Source organism: Baudoinia panamericana, assembly GCF_000338955.1.
Source record: "Baudoinia panamericana UAMH 10762 unplaced genomic scaffold BAUCOscaffold_13, whole genome shotgun sequence".
NCBI classification, from domain to species: domain Eukaryota; kingdom Fungi; phylum Ascomycota; class Dothideomycetes; order Mycosphaerellales; family Teratosphaeriaceae; genus Baudoinia; species Baudoinia panamericana.
The window spans coordinates 84,263-101,955 of record NW_006911269.1 but is presented as its reverse complement, the minus strand read 5'-3'; the positions used below and the strand labels follow the sequence as shown (position 1 = coordinate 101,955).

The following is a 17,693-nucleotide window of genomic DNA, read 5'->3' as shown; positions in this document are numbered from 1 at the left end:
TGCCATGCAAAGTTGAAGAATCCTGGGCGCCGGCGGGGCGCAGCTCAACGTGAGAATGCCGTACAACATCGCGTACGTCTCTGCCGTACTCCTCATATATGGGTAAAGGTAGGTGAGACTAACGCAAGCAGCATGATCTCCGACTTCTTCTATCCACAGCCAGGTGGTGTGGAAAGTCACATATATCAATTGTCGACGGTAAGATCTCATTCGTGGCCATTCTGTTTCATGATCGTTTGTTTCAAAAGAGTGCTCGCTTTCTTGGCCTTCCCTTCTGCGTGGGAATAGAGCATTATCAAAAGATTATTTTCTTCTGTATCAGTTCTCGCAGTTTCGTAATCATACGGCGGTCGGGGCTGAAGGATGAACTAGAAGCTCATCGACCGCGGTCACCGTGTCATCATCATCACCCACGCCTACTCCGCGCCTCATCCATCTCGCTCTGGCGTTCGCTACCTAACGAATCGGCTCAAAGTGTACCATCTGCCGCACTGGGTCGTTTATCGAAGCACCACCTTTCCCACGGTCTTCAGCTCCTTTCCCATTCTCCGTCAGATCTTCATCCGAGAACAGATTCAGATCGTTCATGGCCATGCGTCGCTCAGCAACCTCTGCCATGAAGGTCTGCTGCATGCGCGGACTATGGGTCTGGCGACTGTGTTTACCGATCACAGCCTGTTTGGGTTCAGCGATGCGGCGAGTATCATGGCAAACAAGTTGCTGAAGTTCAGTCTAAGTGATGTAGGCCACGTTATCTGTGTCAGCCACACTTGGTATGCACATCGACTTGTCTGAGCGCCATGTTGTTGAAGCTCCATCACTGACAGGCGGCTCTTAGCAAGGAAAACACCACTCTCAGAGCCTCCCTGAACCCGCTCGCCGTCTCCGTCATCCCGAATGCAGTGGTGGCGAGCAACTTCCGGCCTCTACAGCCGCACGAAGCAAAGCTGCTAACACAGGGCGGCAAAGGCGCATTACTACCACCTCCACCGGATCCGAGCCAACCTGTCGGTCCCAATGACCCTATCACCATCATTGTCATCTCTCGCTTATTCTACAACAAGGGTACCGACCTTCTCATCTCAGCATTGCCGCTTCTTCTCCGTCGCCACGAGAATCTGCGCTTCATCATCGCTGGCTCCGGTCCAAAAGCCATTGATCTTGAGCAGACACTGGACTCGCTGCCGCAACAGCTCGTTTACACCGCCAGCGGCTCGCCACGTGTGGTTTTGCTTGGCAGCATCCGGCACGAAGAGGTACGGGATGTCATGGTGCGAGGCCACCTTCTCCTGTCTACGAGCTTGACAGAAGCCTTCGGTACCGTGCTTGTGGAAGCGGCATCCTGCGGTCTCATGGTCGTGGCAACGCGCGTTGGTGGCGTACCCGAGGTTCTACCTGGAAATATGACCATCTTTGTGCTACCAGAAGTCGAAGACGTGGTCCGCGGCGTCACCGAAGCAGTAGGCCTGCTCATATCGAAAGCGGTGCGAAGAGATAAGTTTCACGACTTGGTGAAGAACATGTACTCGTGGTCAGACATTGCCCGCCGCACCGAGCGCGTCTACGACCTCATTACTGGCTGTCCTTCAGCGCCCGACAACATAGCTAACTATGACGAGGAATGGCAGCACTATGGTCAGATGGCCCATACACAGTCTCAGGCACTTATCGATCGGCTGAAGCGATACTTCGGCTGCGGTGTCTGGGCCGGCAAGCTGTTTGTTGTAGTGGTGGTGGTGGACTATCTCATCTATTGCGTGTTGGAGCTGATCTATCCGCGGGAAGGCATCGACGTATGTAAGCCGTGGCCAGTCATGGGTGCAGATGACGGTACCTTCGGCATCGAGGAGGTGGTCTTGGAGAGGTTCGGGACGGTCAGGCAGAAGACACGGCGTTGAGCGTCCTGGTCTCACTGGCAGCAATGGGAAGCTGTCGGCTCAACCTGCTGGACTGACACAGTGTCGATGCCTGAGGTTCCGTTTTCGGCCCGGCACCTTTCGGCAATGCACCCCTCGCGCACTAATGTGCGTCAGTGTTCTTAGGAACTGGACTTTGAAGTCCGTCCACGTTTACGAAATAGATCATCGAAGCCTAACCACTGTGCAGTCATCAAGTTTTTGTCATTGCGGCAGGAGCAGACACCTTGATCATGGCTGATAACGAGGATGTAAAGCCCAAAGCAACGCTCTACTGGTGTGTAGAAGGCCAACCGCGAAACGAGCTCGTAGAGCTCAACAATGGGACAACATCTGTGTATTCGCTAATACAATGCGACTAGGCTCGATCGATCCCGCTCGCAGCGCATACTATGGCTCTTACGGGAGTGTCAAGGCCTTGACTTTGACGTCAAGATCTTCAAACGTCAATCTAACCAGCTCGCACCGCCCGAGTTGAAAGAGATCCATCCACTGGGTAAATCTCCCATTGTGTCAATCGAAGCGCCAGCAAGCCCGAAACCTCTAATTTTAGCGGAATCTGCGATGATTGTGGAATATCTCTGCGAGCATTTCGCGACACATCTCATTCCGAAACGTTATCGCGACGGCAAGGAGGGTCAGGCTGGTGGCGAGACTGAGCAATGGCTGCGGTACCGCTACTTCATGCACTATGCGGAGGGGTCGCTGATGATCGTGATGATTCTGGCTGTTGTGATGGATAGTAAGTGACCAGCCGCAGCCTCCTTTGATCACCGCAAACGCTGACTCGCTGTCAGTGATTGGGAACAACCCCAGCACGCCCTTCTTCATCAGACCTATCACTCGCATGATCGTTGGTGGTGTGAACTCAGCATTCCTCGGACCGCAGATGGCTCTGCATTTCAAGTTCTTGGAAGACCAGATTGCTACTGCGCCTGAGGATGGGCCTTTCTTCTGCGGCAAGTCATTGACGGGAGTAGACATCTTGCTGTCATTTCCGCTCATTGCCGCGAGAGGCAGGATTGAAGCTAAGCAGTATCCGAAGCTTAATGCCTACATTGACATGATTGAGGGGCTTGAGAGCTACAAGGCAAGCGTCAAGCAGATCGAAGAGATTAGCGGCGAGCCGTATCAGTCACGACTTTAATAATAAGATGGTCATTGTCCAGAGTACCTGCATGTTCGAAGCGATTCTCGGATAATGAAACGATGTCCTTAACATGTCCCGCGTGCCGACGGAAAACGGCACATCCGAGAGACCTAAGCCGCACGGCGGATGAATGTAGATCTCACGTTACATACATATATGCGTAGTAAATGTCAGCAGCGCGTGAGATGATTAATTCACGTTCCGCGCTCGCATCATGCAGACTGTCGCCATCGGGCTCCTTCGCGCGCGCCACTTTCCGCGCCAGAAGCGTCACGATTTGGAACCACTGCATCTCTCGCATCTTCTGCATGCAGCCGCAGATACGGTTGTCACAGTAGGTCGTGATTACCGACACTTGGCATCGGGTCGCAGTGGTTCAGTGTAGAATGCCACGGTGCTGACAGGTTTGTCGTTTTCGCATCGCTCCAGCCTCCCTCGTTCCCGCATTGGCGGTGCTTCCACATCTCAGCGTTTCCCGTTCCAACGCTTGCTGCTGTCTGTCGCTATGCGACTTTCCAACCGTCTTCAGCCTCATAAGGTAGGTCTGACATAATCACAATCCTTCGTCCGTGGCTTCTTCACACTTCGATGCTTGAGGCGTGAGGCTTCGGTCTCAGCCGCTTTATTCCGCTACTGGACACCAGCACTCGACACAAACGTTTCGTGACTGCGGCCTCAGTGCAGAGTCGGTGCACGCAGCATCTAAGATCTCGAGGTTGCGCTAAAGTGCCGTTAGCAAATCAGGGTCGCTTGCAGGGCCGTGACATGGTCTCGCTGTGAGCGCTAGTCCGGACGTCCTCCAAGGATACTTAGGAGCCGATGCCGTCCAGAGGCAATTCCATTTCAAATGTGGCTGACGCATCATTGATGAAAGATCTCGCGGAGCCCGAACATCAAGATGCTTTCATCGCCACCCCTAACGAACCCGGGCGTGTTGCACCAGAGACGTCCAGTAAGGCACATACGCCTGCACTGTCTGTGGGCATCAATGATATGTCGTCAGCGGAACAGGCGCTTGCTCGCGCCGTCCAAAACAGGCAAGGAACTTTGGTCGCTGCCCAGGCGTCTGAACAGGACATGGCGTCCCAGACGGGCAACTTGAGCCACAAACATGAATATGCCGTGCAGCGAGTCGACTCCGATACCCAGTCGGGAGTAGAGCAAGATACTCCCATTTGTCATCTCGAAACGCCAGTCGATGATGCGCTGGAAGCTGCAAGCTACATCTACGAGCCCCAGGGTGAACTGCTGCAGGAGCAGGAACACCGCCGGGCTGTGAGTAGGGAGTTCAGTATCCCGCACACCATTGGTAACTCGCCTGCTAGCTGGCAGTTCACCAACGAAGGCGCGACACCTTTGATACAGGACGGTTTCGCAGTACCTCAGCGACCAGCAGGACCTCCGGTAACCGTAGCTAGAGTGAAGAGGAAATCTTTCTCTGAGCAAGACTCTGCAGCTGCGCAACCTGACCCAAAGCGCTTTGCACGGACGATGTCAGAGGCCGGTGGTGGAACGGTCTCGCCAGTAGACGCGCGGCTCTCGCCACATCTACTCCGATCTCAGAGCACCAGCGCCGTGCTGCAACCTCGACCTGGCTCCCAAAGGGCAGAAAGCGGACCACACCCTCCTGCCACAGGTGGCGAAGGGCGGAGACCAGGGCCTGGCACTGCTGGTGACTCTCGTCGTACGCTCACCGACCCTAGCACACCCATGATCCTACCGGCGCGGAAGGTCTTTCCCATACAGATCGGCGACAAGCTCTTCCGCTTGTCAGGTGCTTCAATATCGTCGGATGGTAGGTGCATATACGAGATTCATTGTTGAAATAGACACGCTGACCACCGAAGAGCACCCTCGTATTTCTCCCAATTTTTCGAGGAACAGTTACGGCAGAACGAAGGCGCTGACAGCGTGCGGACATTGTATATCGATCGAGACCCTGCGACATTCGAAGACATTGCGCTTCACTTACAAGGCTACCATATTCAGCCACGCGATGGGCCGCACTTTGTCAAGTTATTCGCAGATGCTCAGTTCTTCAGCCTCCCACGGTTGACGTCCCAGCTATACTCATCCACCATCTACGTCCGCATAGGCGATTCCGAATTTCAGATACCAAGGGACTTGTTCAGCAGCCCGGGCGACTCACCCAACTACTTCTCGCTCGGCTTTGCAGTATTCTTTACAACGCCAACTGATGTCTTTCCGGGTCTGTCGCAACGTACGCTACTGCGGCCGCCATCAATACTACCTCCAAGCGTCCCGAACCGCTCCGCGAAGACCTTCGCAGATCTTCTGCATATACTGAAGGGTTACCCCGTTCGTATTAGAGACGAAGAGCACCGAACGGAACTGCTTCGAGACGCGCGGTACTTTCATCTCAAAGGCCTCGAACAGCGCCTGCTACCGCACTCTATATCCTACAACCTAGCACGCAAGACGTCAGAGATCATCATTCGTCTGGAGGACATCAGACAGTCGGGTATCTCCTTCGTGGCGGATAGTGCGGTATCTTCGCCAGCGGCAGCACCCTCACCAGCAAGCACGGCGTCGAACCTATCCGCCTCCCCTGGCTGGGTGTTCTATCAGCGACCTTATGTGGACTCGGAAGCGTACAGTCTGGTCATGGAAGTTAGTGGAGAAGAGTCTACGATGCTCTACGTCTCCGCTTCCTCCGGCTCCAGTGCAGCCCGATACGCCCGAGCCACGTTTCACCGCCAGGCCTTGTCGCGGATTACGAGCCTATTTTCAATCATTGCGAACAAGATGAATCTCCCAATAATGCAACCTCTGGGCTTGATGATGATGGAGCGCGGAGCTGGCGTTGCAAGTCTGCCGGTAAGTCCTGGTAACAGTGGGCTAAGTGGAGATCGGGTGAAGGTCCGCATTGGCGACGATGCAGATGTTACCCTTGACGGAAAGCCATGGGATCTGCACGAAGAAGACGACGATGACTATGGAGAAGGAATGAACGTCGATCCTGGTCCGTCCGCAAACGTAACGGGTAGACGGAAATATATCGAGACGGAGGACGAAGAAGACGAGGAATGGGTTGTTCGGAAAGCTCAATGGCGGTTAAGGGTACAAGCCATGCCGGGTGGCGCCCAGGCTGGGAAAAGCGGCTTGGAAGTGGTTCTCGGCGCCGTTAAGATCGAAGCTTGCAGCAGCGAAAGAGGGCGTAATTCGGCAAGGGGGTTTCTGTCTTAAGCGAAGGCGCTGGTGAAGAAAGTATGTATCGACATAAGCGCTCGGTTTCAATGGTAGAGCACAGCCCAAGGTCCCACGCTTGTTGATCAGATCGAAAACATCCCCCGGGAACAGTTGGCTCGGAAATAGAACCCCTGGACTACAACATCTATATGCCGTCCAGCAATGTGGCCGTTGACGACTGCATGCGCACCTGCGCACAGAATAAGCCCGCCAAGGCCACGTCGTGGACATGGCGGAATCACTCAGGCTCTGCGGCTATTGCATCAGTCGACACACGAGGAGCGGAAAATACAGGACATGGTCTTTCCTGCTCCGAGTTGCCGAGGCTCTACTCCGTCTCGTTCTTGGCTGCATCTCGAGGAAGCGAAGCGGTGTCGGTCTTATATGGGTCCACTCTCGGTTCGCCAGCGAGGGGCCCTAAGTCTCGGGGACTGCATTCCCGGCCACCTCATACGAGATGCTGACAAAAAGGAGCACAGTAGCTGCGTCTTCCACGTCTACATAACGTGCCTCGTGACGACCCCGCTCGGCTCGAGTCAAGGTGTGGAGGCGCCCCCAACTCCACCTCCGCCTCCGCACTCCATCTGCACATCACAGCAATGCTTTACCGAGCTAGTCGCAGATGCTCTCGTGACTACACGTCCTTGCAGGCGCATGGAACGTCGCCAAGCGACGAGTTTGCGAACGAGCGGGGCTCGCAGCGTGTCTCATCCAGGGAGATTGTGTAATGAAGGGAGCGTGCTGCCAGAATCGAAGAAAGCCATGCACGGCTGATGTAGTCACATACGGACCAACGTCAGGGATGCGGGTCATACTGATCAAGCAAAAAAGAATGCACGCGATCGTGTGTTTTCCCGGATGGCACAACATCTGCCGACGTGCAGTAGACATGCAATCTAGCAGTTTCCCGAGACTCCCAAGCGCGCCGACAGCTTGATTGCAAATGCCGTCATGACGATGGCTGACCAACTGATCAAGTATAACTACCGCGAGATCGAGCTATGGTGCGAGCACTCGCTTTCCAGGTTCGTAATCGATCTTTCATACCTCTCTCATCACCATGCTTCGAACATTTCCTTCAGTACGGCCTCTGGCTGCCGTTGTCGTTGCGGCAAGCTGGGCAATATCCGCAGGTATGGGAAAAAATGAATTATGATTTGTGGCTGCCGCTGCTAACATGCCTAGGTGTCAGCGCTGCAACGCTTGCCGGGCTCGACCCATGGACCGCAGCTTACGCGCAAGCATCCGCACTCGTCTCGCAGATGACTCTGGAGGAGATGAACAACGTCACGCTCGGTTATAGCGGAGCGAGCGCATGTTCTGGCACATCTGGTAGCGTTCCTCGAGTCGGCTTCCCTGGGTTGTGCCTTCAGGATGCTGGTAACGGCGTGCGTGGCGTGGATGGCGTCAGCTCGTTCGCTTCCGGCGTTCACCTCGGTGCGAGCTGGAACACTGAGCTGGCATACTTGCGCGGGAAGTATATGGGTGCTGAATTTCGCGCTAAAGGTGTAGATGTGGCCCTGGGACCAGTCGTGGGTCCTCTTGGGCGGATTGCGACAGGTGGCCGTAACTGGTAAGTCTCCACGTTTAAGTTGCAGGTCTCATCAGTACAGAATGCGGAGTCCGAAAGCGTTGGATGTTAAATCATTGCAGGGAAGGCAATGCTGCAGACCCATACCTCACAGGTGCACTCGTTGCACCCACAGTGCAAGGAATGCAAGAGTCAGTCATTGCGTGCACGAAGCATTATATCCTCAACGAACAGGAGACAAACCGCTATATCGCTTTCGCAAACCCATCGGCCGCAACATTGAGTTCCAATGCTGACGATAAAACTATCCACGAAGTCTACCTCTGGCCGTTTCACGAAGCCGTCAACGCCGGCACTGGGTCGATCATGTGTTCGTACAATCGTCTCAACAGTACATACGCCTGCCAGGATGACCGAACCCTGAACCAACTTCTAAAGGGCGAGGTGGGCTTCCGCGGGTTCGTAGTCTCGGATTGGGGCGCGCAGACGTCCGGACTTGCGTCTGCAATCGGCGGGCTGGACATGGCTATGCCGACTTCCAGATATTGGATCAACAATACGCTTGCGATTGCCGCACGTAATGGCTCATTCAGCCAGGCTCGTCTGCAAGACATGGCAACCCGTATCATCGCGGCGTGGTATGCGGCAGGCGACAATACACCTTCAGAGCCGATGATGGGAGTTGGAATGATCACCAATCTGACGAGACCGCATACGAATTGCGATGTGCGCGATCCGGCGTCTGCGCCGAGCATACTACAACAAGCTCAGGAGGGTCATGTGTTGGTTAAGAACGTCAACAACGCTCTACCACTCAAAAGGCCAAAAGTGATCTCTTTATTCGGCTATGACGCCCTTCCGCAAGCTCTTTTCACCACAGACTCAGTGTCGACACCTATCGGCGCGAACGACCTGTTCCAGCTTAACCTCGCGAACCTGCCGAACGGCACGGCGTTTGTGCAAGGCTTCTTCAACGGCGTGCCCTTCTTGCCATACATCAACGGCACGCTCATCACGGGCGGTGGCAGCGGCAGTAACACACCTCCCTACACTAGCACGGTAAGTCTTTCCTCCACCCGTTACTGGACCGTGGATGGAGCGGCTGATTACGGTGATCCGCACAGCCATATGACGCCTTCACCAGCCGAGCGATCGAGGAGGGGACACAGCTCTTTTGGGATTTCCGAAGCCAGAACCCAGGTGTCGTCGGCTCCAGTGACGCCTGTCTCGTCTTCCTCAACGCCTTTGCGAGCGAAGGTTGGGATCGCTCGGGCCTGACTGATTCGTATAGCGACGCTCTTGTCACGAATGTGGCGAACAAGTGCAACAACACTATGGTGTTTATCCACAATGCTGGCATTCGACTGGTAGATTCGTGGATCGACCACCCGAATGTAACGGCGGTCATGTTCGCTCATCTGCCTGGTCAAGATGCTGGAAGAGCGCTCACATCGCTAGTATACGGTGATGTGTCGCCATCAGGAAGATTGCCGTATACGGTTGCGAGGACAGAGGCCGATTATGGTACCCTTCTCGGTCCCTGTACGGCGAACATCTCTGTTAATCTCGATCCGCAATGTAAGCTACCGACCAACCTCTGCAGACCACTACGCCTATAGCAGACGCAGACCGCTGACAACAGCAATCTGCAGGTAACTTTACCGAAGGCGTTAACATCGACTACCGCTCCTTCCTAGCCCGCAACATCACACCGCGGTTCGCCTTCGGCTACGGTCTAACCTACAGCAACTTCACCTACTCCGCCTTCAGCATCAGCATCGCCAACGCTTCAGCTATCAGCACAGCAGGCCTCTTCGACACTGTTGCCACCGTCTCCGGTCGCGTACGCAACTCGGGAAGCGTAGCCGCAGCGGAAGTGTCGCAGCTTTACCTACAGATTCCCGGAGCCGGAACGAGGATGTTGAGAGGGTTCGTGAAGACGGGATTGACGCCTGGTCAGAGTTTAGGGGTTACGTTCGAGTTGAGGAAGAAGGACATGAGTAGTTGGGATGTGGTTGGTCAAGCGTGGGTGCAGCCGAGGGGAGCGTATCAGGTTATGGTGGGGAAGAGTGTGTTGGATATTCAGTGGCAAGGAAGCTTTACGCTGTGATTCCCATCCGCTACAGTGGTAGAACGCTGTCGTAGCTTGCATAGGACAATCAATATAGACAGTATTGTTCTCAGCTTTTAGCGTTGCCACAACCGACCCCTCTTCTTCTCGCAGCAATGACGGCGTTCAGGCACCTACCAACACCCTCCAGATCACCCAGTAGCGTGACATGTCCACGCTCGCTGCTGATTATGCCATCATGAGCCGTAGTATAGCCCTCGGGAACCATAGCCGCTCGTGCAAGAACGACACCATCGCCACTTGCAAACGCCAGTTGATCGTAGGCATCGGCGTGCTTGATGCCTTCCCTGCCATCCACCTTGGCACCATACACCGTAGGCGTAGTCTTGCCATACAGTACGGAGATAGGAGGATATCTGTTGCTTGCGGCAAGTGTTGGTTCAAAAGCCTGCTCTTGTCTGAACTTCTTCACAGCGGCGAGGGTGCGAGTAAGGTAGGCCATTGCGTCTTCGAAAGGGATGGTGACGGCTGTACGGATGCTTGTCTCTGCGTCTGAGTCTGCGTCCCGACCAGTGCTTGACCAATCGACATTGCCAGAGCTCACGGCTTTGCCTGAATGAGCGCTGCCAAGACTATCTGGCTCGGTTATAGCGCCGGAGACAGCTGTCTCCACCGTGTCGTTAGTTGATGCCTTTGATCTTAGTAAACTCCCCCTTCGGCCAGGTAACGGCAAGCTTGGCAACGCATTTGCGACAGAGCTCACGTAGCTCGACAATCCAGTAGGCTTTTCATGAACGATCAATGGTGGAAGAGGTCGGGCTATACAAGGCGACAAGCGGTACTCCAACCACGTCTTTGGGTCGAAGAAATCAACCGGATACTCCTCCTTAGTATTCTTGTCGAGGAAGCACCTTCCATCTAGCGGTAGCAAAGCGTAGCTTGTCCGTATCGTGAAGTTCACCTGCGCCGTCAGAATGCGGCTGCTCAGTAACACCTCATCGCCATTGCGCAGTGGTCCAAGTATGTTGACGCAGTGGTTTGGCACGCCTGCGTAGACCACGCCTTTGAAGAGCTCCGCTCGCCGATTGACCGCATGCCTGGTTATGAGTCCACCAAGCGAGTGGGCAACAATGGTGGCACCTCGGTTTTCCCGTGCCACCCCCGCCGCATTACAGGGCAGAGACTCCAAGAACGAAATCATCTTGTCACTCAGTAAAGCCGGGTCCAGTCGCCAGTCATAGCCGTAGTCATGGACACGCAACTTGCCCGATCGAGCGTTTTCGCATGCCCTCAGATGCTTCAACAGTCTCCGCGAGATGTCTACAGGTCCGATATGCGAGAGCATGCCGTCTGGCATAACCTTCTTTGATGCTAGTCCGTCATCTTCGGCTCGCAGGCCCACTTCCAGATCGACTCGGCGCAAGTTAAGTCCAGCCTTGACCGGTATCCATAACTGTCGATGCGGAGGCTGCGCGGAACGCAGTATGGACCCCCGATACCCTCCAAGAATCACGACGTCGCCTTCGAGCTGCTCCATTGCGTGTTTGAGGTGTGGGTGAGAGTTGGGTTTCGCTGAGCCAGCGTCTGCGATGGCTTGCTTCGCAGCGTGGTAGGGTTGGCCAGTCATAGGATCCATGGGCTTCTCCGAGCGGTGTGTATGAAGTAAAGAACCAGTACCTTCTCGCAAGAAGTCCGGCCTGAAGCTTGGCAGCCTCACACTTGACTCCCGCCACGTGTCTTTGATCGCCCTCAACCTGCCATTGATCTGTTCCTGGACATCCTCGAACCGACTGTCGTCGCCGAGGGAAGGGACTCGCGAAAGTGTGCGGCTGGTTAAAAGAGACTCATCGGATGCAGAGCGCCGAAGCTGAGAGTGTCCAGAGCGCGTGGCTAAGACTCGCGGTTTAGCAGGAAGGTCACCGACACCGTCAAGCTCGTCTTGATGCCGTGGCGACTCTTCAAACTGCGGATCCGTACGCCCATAAATCTCGTCACCAGTAAGTTCTGAAGATGCATCTCCATCGTGGCGTGACCCTGGGAAGAAGCGTGAAGATAGTGATGTAAAGCCTGCAGTGAGCGATCGCTGTCGACCTCTTGCGAGTGGTCGTCTTCGACTGAACAAGTTGTCGACCCAGGAGTCCTTTCCGTGGAGAGCAGCACTGCCGCGCCAAGGCGATGGATGCCGAGCTTCTCCATCCTTCTTCCGCTCATCTGTCTGCGTGCGTGTGTTTGTCTTCCAATGACCACCTTCGGTTGCAACCTTGCCTAGTGCATCCTCCTCGACGCCTGCCTCGGCTTGTCGCTCCTCCTCGACGGTACCACCTACCCTACCGGGGAAGAAGCCTCCGGATTCCTCGATTGCAGCTGCTTTCTCCACAGCTGGAGTCTTCGGCGAGGTGAGTCTCGTCTGTTCGCGTCCAATACTGATACCCAACGCTGTCTCTGCATTGTCGATGACACCATCCTGGAGCTCTAACGGCTCGTCTTCAGAAGAAACGCCATAATCCACGGAAGCAACGTCCAAGTGCAAGTCGGGCAGGGCGCGAGGTCTAGCGGTATGTTGTGCTAGAGAAAAAGGCTCCGCACGGTTTGACGCTGTTGTCATTGCAAAGACGAACGACGACTACCCTAAGGGGACACAAATAGGGAAGACTCTCCGCGCTTTTGTACGGTGGAAGCAAGGAGATGGAAGCTCTGTAAAGGGGTACAAAGAGATCAAGCAAATCAACACAACCGCACCCTGTCTGGAGAGCGTGTCTTGTGCTTACCGTCCATTGTCGCTTGACGAGTAGTCAGTTCATGTTCGATTGACACCACAGCCACCGTGCGATCTTCACTTAGTCCTTGCCAAGCCTTCCTACTGCCTCTTCCGGAGGATGCCGAGGCCGAGACGGTGGGCATGCTGCGCTGAGGCTGCGGTTGTGACAGTCAATATGAACCCACCGCACTTCTCTGTAGAGCGTGTAGGTCAGTCGTGAACGCTGTAATGGATCCGACAGGTATATGCTTTCTGTGAAGTAGGATGCAGTGTTAGAGGTAGAATATCTCGATCGGGCCTTGTCGGCGGACGCTAGCGGCTGTCCCTGAACATGGCCGAATTATTTGAATCGTCTCACGCCTCTGGTTGTCTCGCCTGATTCTCGTCCTACTCCCAAGGCGTGATTACGGCATAGGCACGCTATTATCACGCTACCTACAGTATGCCATAACCACCTCCCGCTACTATTCTACAGCCGTGACTCTACGGCTTGCAATCACATCACCGTATAATGTCCCATTAGCTACGCTAGTATCTGAGGCCATGTCCTCCCCGTGGTCTCATATTGAACATTGCTGCCAACCTGTGTGACACAGACACTGTTCCATACGATCCGACGGAATGTGCCAACAAGTGACACCTTTCCCTACAGCTTGTGTCCGAGACAATCGCACTGCAGACTTGAGCCAAGAGTACACTGCACCTTCACACTGCTACTGTGTTGGTACCTCGAAATCATTGAGGCACGGATGTCTTGACGAGCCTCAACCATGCGACATGGAACGGAATGTCATCTGTTGCGCTTAATGTGTCTTTGATTTAGCAGTATCACACAGCCCATGTTGCAGGCCCATACATGCGCAAAAAGCTAAGTGAGTGCTCCAGCAACGATCGCCGCACAATCGCAATGCAGGAAGCTTCTCGCCAACCCACCGGCCTCCTTAGCCAACGAACACCATCCCAGGGAACCCCACATTGAGCGGCCGCTTATCTGTTGGACTTGGCCACACGCTCCAGCTCGTCCTTCTTCTTGATGGCGTAACTGTTGCTGCTACCCTTCGCAGCGTTGATTAGCTCTTCAGCCAAGCACTCCGCCACGCTCTTAATGTTTCTGAACGCCGCTTCTCTTGCGCCGATGGTGAGCAGCGCAATGGCTTGGTTTACCCGGCGCAGCGGTGAGACGTCGACGGCTTGCCGACGCACAGTACCTGCACTGCCGATACGGGTGGAATCTTCGCGGGGACCGCAGTTGACGATGGCGTCGACGGCGACTTGTATAGGGTTCTGGTCGGTCATGATGTGGACCTGGCGAGCATGGCATGTCAGCGGCTGGCGAGAGGATAACAGCCATGACCTAAGTAAGACGTACGATCTCGAAGGAGTGTGCAACAATCCGCACAGCCATGAGCTTCTTGCCGTTGTTGCGGCCGTTCATCATAAGAGAGTTCGTGAGGCGCTCAATAATGGGACACTGTGCCTTGCGGAATCGCTTGACGGCATACCGGCCGGCGGAGTGTGGCATGTAAACCGGTTGGCGGATTTGGATGTAGTCGCTGTAGAATGTAGTGTTAGCCTGGCGCATGTAGATGACTGTCTAGCTCTCATTGTCCGCTTGCTTCGCCTCATCTTTCGTTCTTCCTCGGGACGATGTATGTAGACTTACGTCAAAGAGATATCCCTAATCTCGACATCTTCGTAGCTCCACTTGTTGAAGAGCTTGGTGCTACCGATTTCCTGCACGACGTCCTTTGGCAAGACCGGGTAGCCTTGGGGCTGCTCGACTTCGACCTCGCCGTCAGACATCTTCGCACCCGCCTGCCTAGATAGGTCGTGTGTGTTGGTGAGCCGGTGATGGTGGTGGTGTTGCCGGAGAGAATGAGCGCCTAAAGTCGAGATGGTGTTCAATGTGTGGTCCGCCTAGTCATATCGAAGTGCGTGCGATATCTGCCAAGCCGGCGGAATCGAAGCCGAGCTTTGCCGCACCTGATGCCTTAGGCTTCAACACGACTACCGGACGTATTTTGGAAATTGGTCCCTCTCTTTCTCACATCGTCCGTTCGATACTCACCTCAAGGCTAGGCTACTGACCGTCTAAAGCTTCGATGCGGTAAAGCCATGTCCCGCGAGCTGTTGCTCATGGCTGGTCTGTGGTCATGGGTTAACCATCACATCAGCCTACCTGGAGCTTCAGGAGAATATGCCAGCGGACTAGGAAGCTCCATCGTGGCCTTTAGTGAACAAGCATACTCTGCTTCCGAAGCCACCAGCGGAGATGCAGCGACCGAGAAGATTCGTCTTGAGGCCACCCGACCTCATTCTCGCGACTCTAAGCCCCACTCGGACTTTCATTCACCTAGCGATGGACCACTCTCTGCAGTCATTACGCATGCTCACTCGCTGCCCACGCGACAACAGCTTAGTAGCTGTCGAGCAAAGGGTAATATAGCGTCACGATACAACTCTGCTTGTATCTACTCTGCGTAAATTAGGTAATTACATGTGCTCTGTAAGCCCTGACTTGGGAGCGGCCAACCACGCGCTTCTCCGCTTGGTGCTTATAGATCCGTCATGAACTCGTTGAGGAAAGCACTCCTCGCCACTGCGCCCCTGATACGCTTGCCGAAGATCCAAAGCGGAATCGTGAGGGCGCAGACGGCAAGGAAACAAGCCCCTAGCACATTGAAGACGTTTAGCACACCATCCTTGACCAGCCAGTCTTGGACAAAATATGTCAACCCGAATGTCAGAAGGTTGCGAGTATTTATGGCAACGAAGCTTTCTTCAGCGAGCTTCGGATAGCAGTCCTATCGTCTGGTCAGCACGTTGTGCGTCCATCCTCGCAAGAGGGAAAGGTTCACAAACCAGCACGTAGCCGAAAACGCAGGTACTTGCAAACGCCAGAGCCATGTTCGCAAGCCCGTATGTCAGAACGGGACCAGTCCAGTGTGTGACGTAATGCACAGTCGCTCCGAATCCAAAGAAGCCCACTGTGCCCAGTATGACAACGACAAACATGAGCACGAGCCGGAACTCGGGCTCGTAGATGCCGTGATTAGCGCGGGCAAGCTTGAGACAGATGTAGTCGTTCAAGGGGCCGGAGATAGCCTCGCCGATGATGCAGAGGATGAATGGGGAGAGAGAGGTGAGGCCGGCTTGTCCCACGGTGAAATTGTAGGGTGGCGCGGTAAAGATGACGCCGTTGACGACAGAGAAGACGACGATCCACGTGAGAGTCGTGCCGTAGATGAGGAATGCCCAGAACACGCAAGGGTAGAAGAACATGATGAAAGGTCTGGTGAAGATCTTCCAGATCTTCGCGTCGGAGTAGCGGCCGGTGAAGAGGCGGAGGGACTTGAGATAGCTCATCTTGGGCTCCGTCGCTGCGTCGTGACTCGAGCCGTTACCGGTGATCTTGCGAGATATATTATGGTATTCCACGTGAACTGTCCCTGCGCCCTTCTCGTCCCCGAATTCCTCATTGACGGCCCCGCGTTCTTGGTCTTGGATGCCGGTCTTAGCCAGGACTTGAGCGGTAACCTCGTTGCGGATGTACGTCGTCTCCGGGACGAAGAGCACGATGCCTACCCCAAAGATGCCGAACAGAATGGCGCAGACTCCGAATGTCCACCTATCAGTAAAACCCATCAGCACTGTCTCAGACAACGAGAAGGTGTGTTTCTGGCAGCAATCTGACTCACTCGTAGCCTAGGTCCTCAATGATATAGCCGGAGATGAATCCAGCGCCGCAGATCCCGCAGAGGAGAAAGAGATTCCAGACGGCAATACGAGTGGCGCGCTCGTGGATGAAGTACAGATCCGAGATGGTAGCCTGGACGAGCACTTCGTAGGGAGCCATGCCGAGGGCGCCGAGGACGCGGGATCCGAGAAAGGAGCTGTAGTTCGTGGCGACCGCACCCCAGACGCTGACGACGAAGAGGATGATGCTAGCGAAGACATAGACTGGACGCTTTCCCCAGATCTTCGCGGCCGGGTTGAAGATGAAGCTACGAAGGTCATGGTCAGTATAGGTGAAGTGACACCTTTTGGGGATACGGAACATACACGCAGATACCCAGTGTGAGAATGAGCCAGGCGGTAGACTGAGACAGGATCTCAACAGTGATGCCAAGTTCTGCGGCAATGGGCACGAAGCCAGGGCCAAGCATGGGACCATAAGCACCAACGACAGCGGCGCTCATGCCAACGAGGAAGAGCACCCAGTCTTTGTACCATGTTGGCCAATTAAGACTGTAATGGTACCGTTAGCGTACACGGCCGCGTTAGTGGAGGAAAAACAAGACGTACGGATCGTTCGGAGAGTCTGAACTAAAAGCATTAACCATAACCATCAGCGTATGCCTTATACAGGAGCGACGCCAATAGGCAAGAGCGTGCATACGGCTGTGGAACTAGCACAACGTGTTCGTAGCGGCCCTTGCCATGCTTCAGACGCGTGACACCGATGTTCTGAAGATCATCCGGAATGTCGTTCTGGTCGCGCAGGAGCACCTACAGAACATCAGTCTTTGCGGGTTCTTTCTTCGAGATGAGCGGCGGACTTACCGTGCCGGGTACTACCTCCAGCTTGTGATCTTCTAAGATACCAAAAGGCATTTTGAGGGGCTAGGAGAGGGTGGTATGGGACGGGATGAAGGAAAGGGGCTTGTGCTCTGGGGCTCAATCGTGCAAAGCGAGGAGAGAGCATCGTCAATGTATACCCACCCATGCCGCTGGACGTCGAACAACGCATGGCGGTGCAATACCGCTCCTGGGCAGTTTCAAGACGTGCTGCAGCTTACGAGTCAGGTGGTGATCTGCCATCTGCCGGGGTGCTCGAGCACGTGGCCTCGCCGGCCCTGTCCCTATTCCGCAATGTCATACGTGCGCGGCCAAGCTTGCCGAGGGGCTTGAGCTTCCTTCGCGGGCCAGACTCTGCCTTCTATTTCCCGTTCAGGTGGATGTCCCCCGGTGTGAGGCATTGATTAGAGTTCGATAGAAGAGGTTGAAAGGTGGAGATGACTTGGCCGACTCCACACTGCGGAGATATCCTGGAGCGC

General features: G+C 54.8%; 10 protein-coding genes across 10 annotated transcripts; 6 read left to right on the top strand and 4 right to left on the bottom strand.

Annotated features, from left to right (window-relative positions):
- Window positions 1-129: 129 nt before the first annotated feature.
- On the top strand, window positions 130-2,024 carry BAUCODRAFT_569322 (glycosyltransferase family 4 protein; the record flags this gene model as incomplete). The annotated part of the gene is made up of 3 exons (XM_007682386.1): window positions 130-198; window positions 373-773; window positions 839-2,024. The coding sequence occupies 3 exons, from the start codon at window positions 133-135 to the stop codon at window positions 1,896-1,898; spliced, it is 1,527 nt and encodes a 508-aa protein (XP_007680576.1). The 3' UTR covers window positions 1,899-2,024.
- BAUCODRAFT_115363 (uncharacterized protein) lies at window positions 1,984-3,249 on the top strand. The gene is made up of 4 exons (XM_007682385.1): window positions 1,984-2,024; window positions 2,107-2,193; window positions 2,279-2,658; window positions 2,714-3,249. Exons 2-4 carry the CDS (start codon window positions 2,150-2,152, stop codon window positions 3,061-3,063), a joined length of 774 nt encoding a protein of 257 aa, XP_007680575.1. The 5' UTR covers window positions 1,984-2,024; window positions 2,107-2,149; the 3' UTR covers window positions 3,064-3,249.
- Window positions 3,250-3,433: 184 nt separating this feature from the next.
- Window positions 3,434-3,660, bottom strand: BAUCODRAFT_38093 (uncharacterized protein). The gene has a single exon (XM_007682142.1). It carries the CDS (start codon window positions 3,599-3,601, stop codon window positions 3,443-3,445), a length of 159 nt encoding a protein of 52 aa, XP_007680332.1. The 5' UTR covers window positions 3,602-3,660; the 3' UTR covers window positions 3,434-3,442.
- Window positions 3,661-4,776: 1,116 nt separating this feature from the next.
- On the top strand, window positions 4,777-6,273 carry BAUCODRAFT_78345 (uncharacterized protein; the record flags this gene model as incomplete). The annotated part of the gene is made up of 2 exons (XM_007682320.1): window positions 4,777-4,861; window positions 4,916-6,273. The coding sequence occupies 2 exons, from the start codon at window positions 4,777-4,779 to the stop codon at window positions 6,271-6,273; spliced, it is 1,443 nt and encodes a 480-aa protein (XP_007680510.1).
- Window positions 6,274-6,355: 82 nt separating this feature from the next.
- Window positions 6,356-7,422, top strand: BAUCODRAFT_274992 (uncharacterized protein). Its single transcript, XM_007682384.1, has one exon. It carries the CDS (start codon window positions 6,439-6,441, stop codon window positions 7,048-7,050), a length of 612 nt encoding a protein of 203 aa, XP_007680574.1. The 5' UTR covers window positions 6,356-6,438; the 3' UTR covers window positions 7,051-7,422.
- Window position 7,423: 1 nt separating this feature from the next.
- Window positions 7,424-9,536, top strand: BAUCODRAFT_275245 (glycoside hydrolase family 3 protein). The gene has a single exon (XM_007682383.1). It carries the CDS (start codon window positions 7,913-7,915, stop codon window positions 9,083-9,085), a length of 1,173 nt encoding a protein of 390 aa, XP_007680573.1. The 5' UTR covers window positions 7,424-7,912; the 3' UTR covers window positions 9,086-9,536.
- Window positions 9,506-12,668, bottom strand: BAUCODRAFT_38080 (uncharacterized protein). The gene has a single exon (XM_007682141.1). The coding sequence runs from the start codon at window positions 12,481-12,483 to the stop codon at window positions 9,988-9,990; it is 2,496 nt and encodes an 831-aa protein (XP_007680331.1). The 5' UTR covers window positions 12,484-12,668; the 3' UTR covers window positions 9,506-9,987.
- Window positions 12,669-13,623: 955 nt separating this feature from the next.
- Window positions 13,624-14,439, bottom strand: BAUCODRAFT_78213 (uncharacterized protein; the record flags this gene model as incomplete). The annotated part of the gene is made up of 3 exons (XM_007682310.1): window positions 13,624-13,941; window positions 14,006-14,189; window positions 14,300-14,439. The coding sequence occupies 3 exons, from the start codon at window positions 14,437-14,439 to the stop codon at window positions 13,624-13,626; spliced, it is 642 nt and encodes a 213-aa protein (XP_007680500.1).
- A 312-nt stretch (window positions 14,440-14,751) lies between these two features.
- Window positions 14,752-15,120, top strand: BAUCODRAFT_126076 (uncharacterized protein; the record flags this gene model as incomplete). Its single annotated transcript, XM_007682382.1, has 1 exon — window positions 14,752-15,120. The coding sequence occupies one exon, from the start codon at window positions 14,752-14,754 to the stop codon at window positions 15,118-15,120; it is 369 nt and encodes a 122-aa protein (XP_007680572.1).
- BAUCODRAFT_38078 (uncharacterized protein) lies at window positions 15,119-17,624 on the bottom strand. Its single transcript, XM_007682140.1, has 7 exons — window positions 17,200-17,624; window positions 17,036-17,145; window positions 16,942-16,962; window positions 16,699-16,884; window positions 16,335-16,640; window positions 15,499-16,264; window positions 15,119-15,440 (listed from the first exon to the last, which is right to left on the bottom strand). Exons 1-7 carry the CDS (start codon window positions 17,248-17,250, stop codon window positions 15,192-15,194), a joined length of 1,689 nt encoding a protein of 562 aa, XP_007680330.1. The 5' UTR covers window positions 17,251-17,624; the 3' UTR covers window positions 15,119-15,191.
- Between the last annotated feature and the right edge of the window lie 69 nt (window positions 17,625-17,693).

What these genes read in the sequence shown, in the direction of transcription:
- BAUCODRAFT_115363 (XM_007682385.1), top strand. Translation starts at nt 2,150, where the DNA reads ATGGCTGATAACGAGGATGTAAAGCCCAAAGCAACGCTCTACTG. An exon ending in CCCAAAGCAACGCTCTACTG is followed by an intron (nt 2,194 to 2,278) that starts GTGTGTAGAAGG and finishes CAATGCGACTAG; the next exon opens with GCTCGATCGATCCCGCTCGC. An exon ending in TCTGGCTGTTGTGATGGATA is followed by an intron (nt 2,659 to 2,713) that starts GTAAGTGACCAG and finishes ACTCGCTGTCAG; the next exon opens with TGATTGGGAACAACCCCAGC.
- BAUCODRAFT_38093 (XM_007682142.1), bottom strand. Translation starts at nt 3,601, where the DNA reads ATGAGGCTGAAGACGGTTGGAAAGTCGCATAGCGACAGACAGCAGCAA.
- BAUCODRAFT_274992 (XM_007682384.1), top strand. Translation starts at nt 6,439, where the DNA reads ATGTGGCCGTTGACGACTGCATGCGCACCTGCGCACAGAATAAGCCCG.
- BAUCODRAFT_275245 (XM_007682383.1), top strand. Translation starts at nt 7,913, where the DNA reads ATGTTAAATCATTGCAGGGAAGGCAATGCTGCAGACCCATACCTCACA.
- BAUCODRAFT_38080 (XM_007682141.1), bottom strand. Translation starts at nt 12,483, where the DNA reads ATGACAACAGCGTCAAACCGTGCGGAGCCTTTTTCTCTAGCACAACAT.
- BAUCODRAFT_38078 (XM_007682140.1), bottom strand. Translation starts at nt 17,250, where the DNA reads ATGCCTTTTGGTATCTTAGAAGATCACAAGCTGGAGGTAGTACCCGGC. An exon ending in TGGAGGTAGTACCCGGCACG is followed by an intron (nt 17,146 to 17,199) that starts GTAAGTCCGCCG and finishes GATGTTCTGTAG; the next exon opens with GTGCTCCTGCGCGACCAGAA. An exon ending in CTCACACTGGGTATCTGCGT is followed by an intron (nt 16,641 to 16,698) that starts GTATGTTCCGTA and finishes TGACCTTCGTAG; the next exon opens with CTTCATCTTCAACCCGGCCG.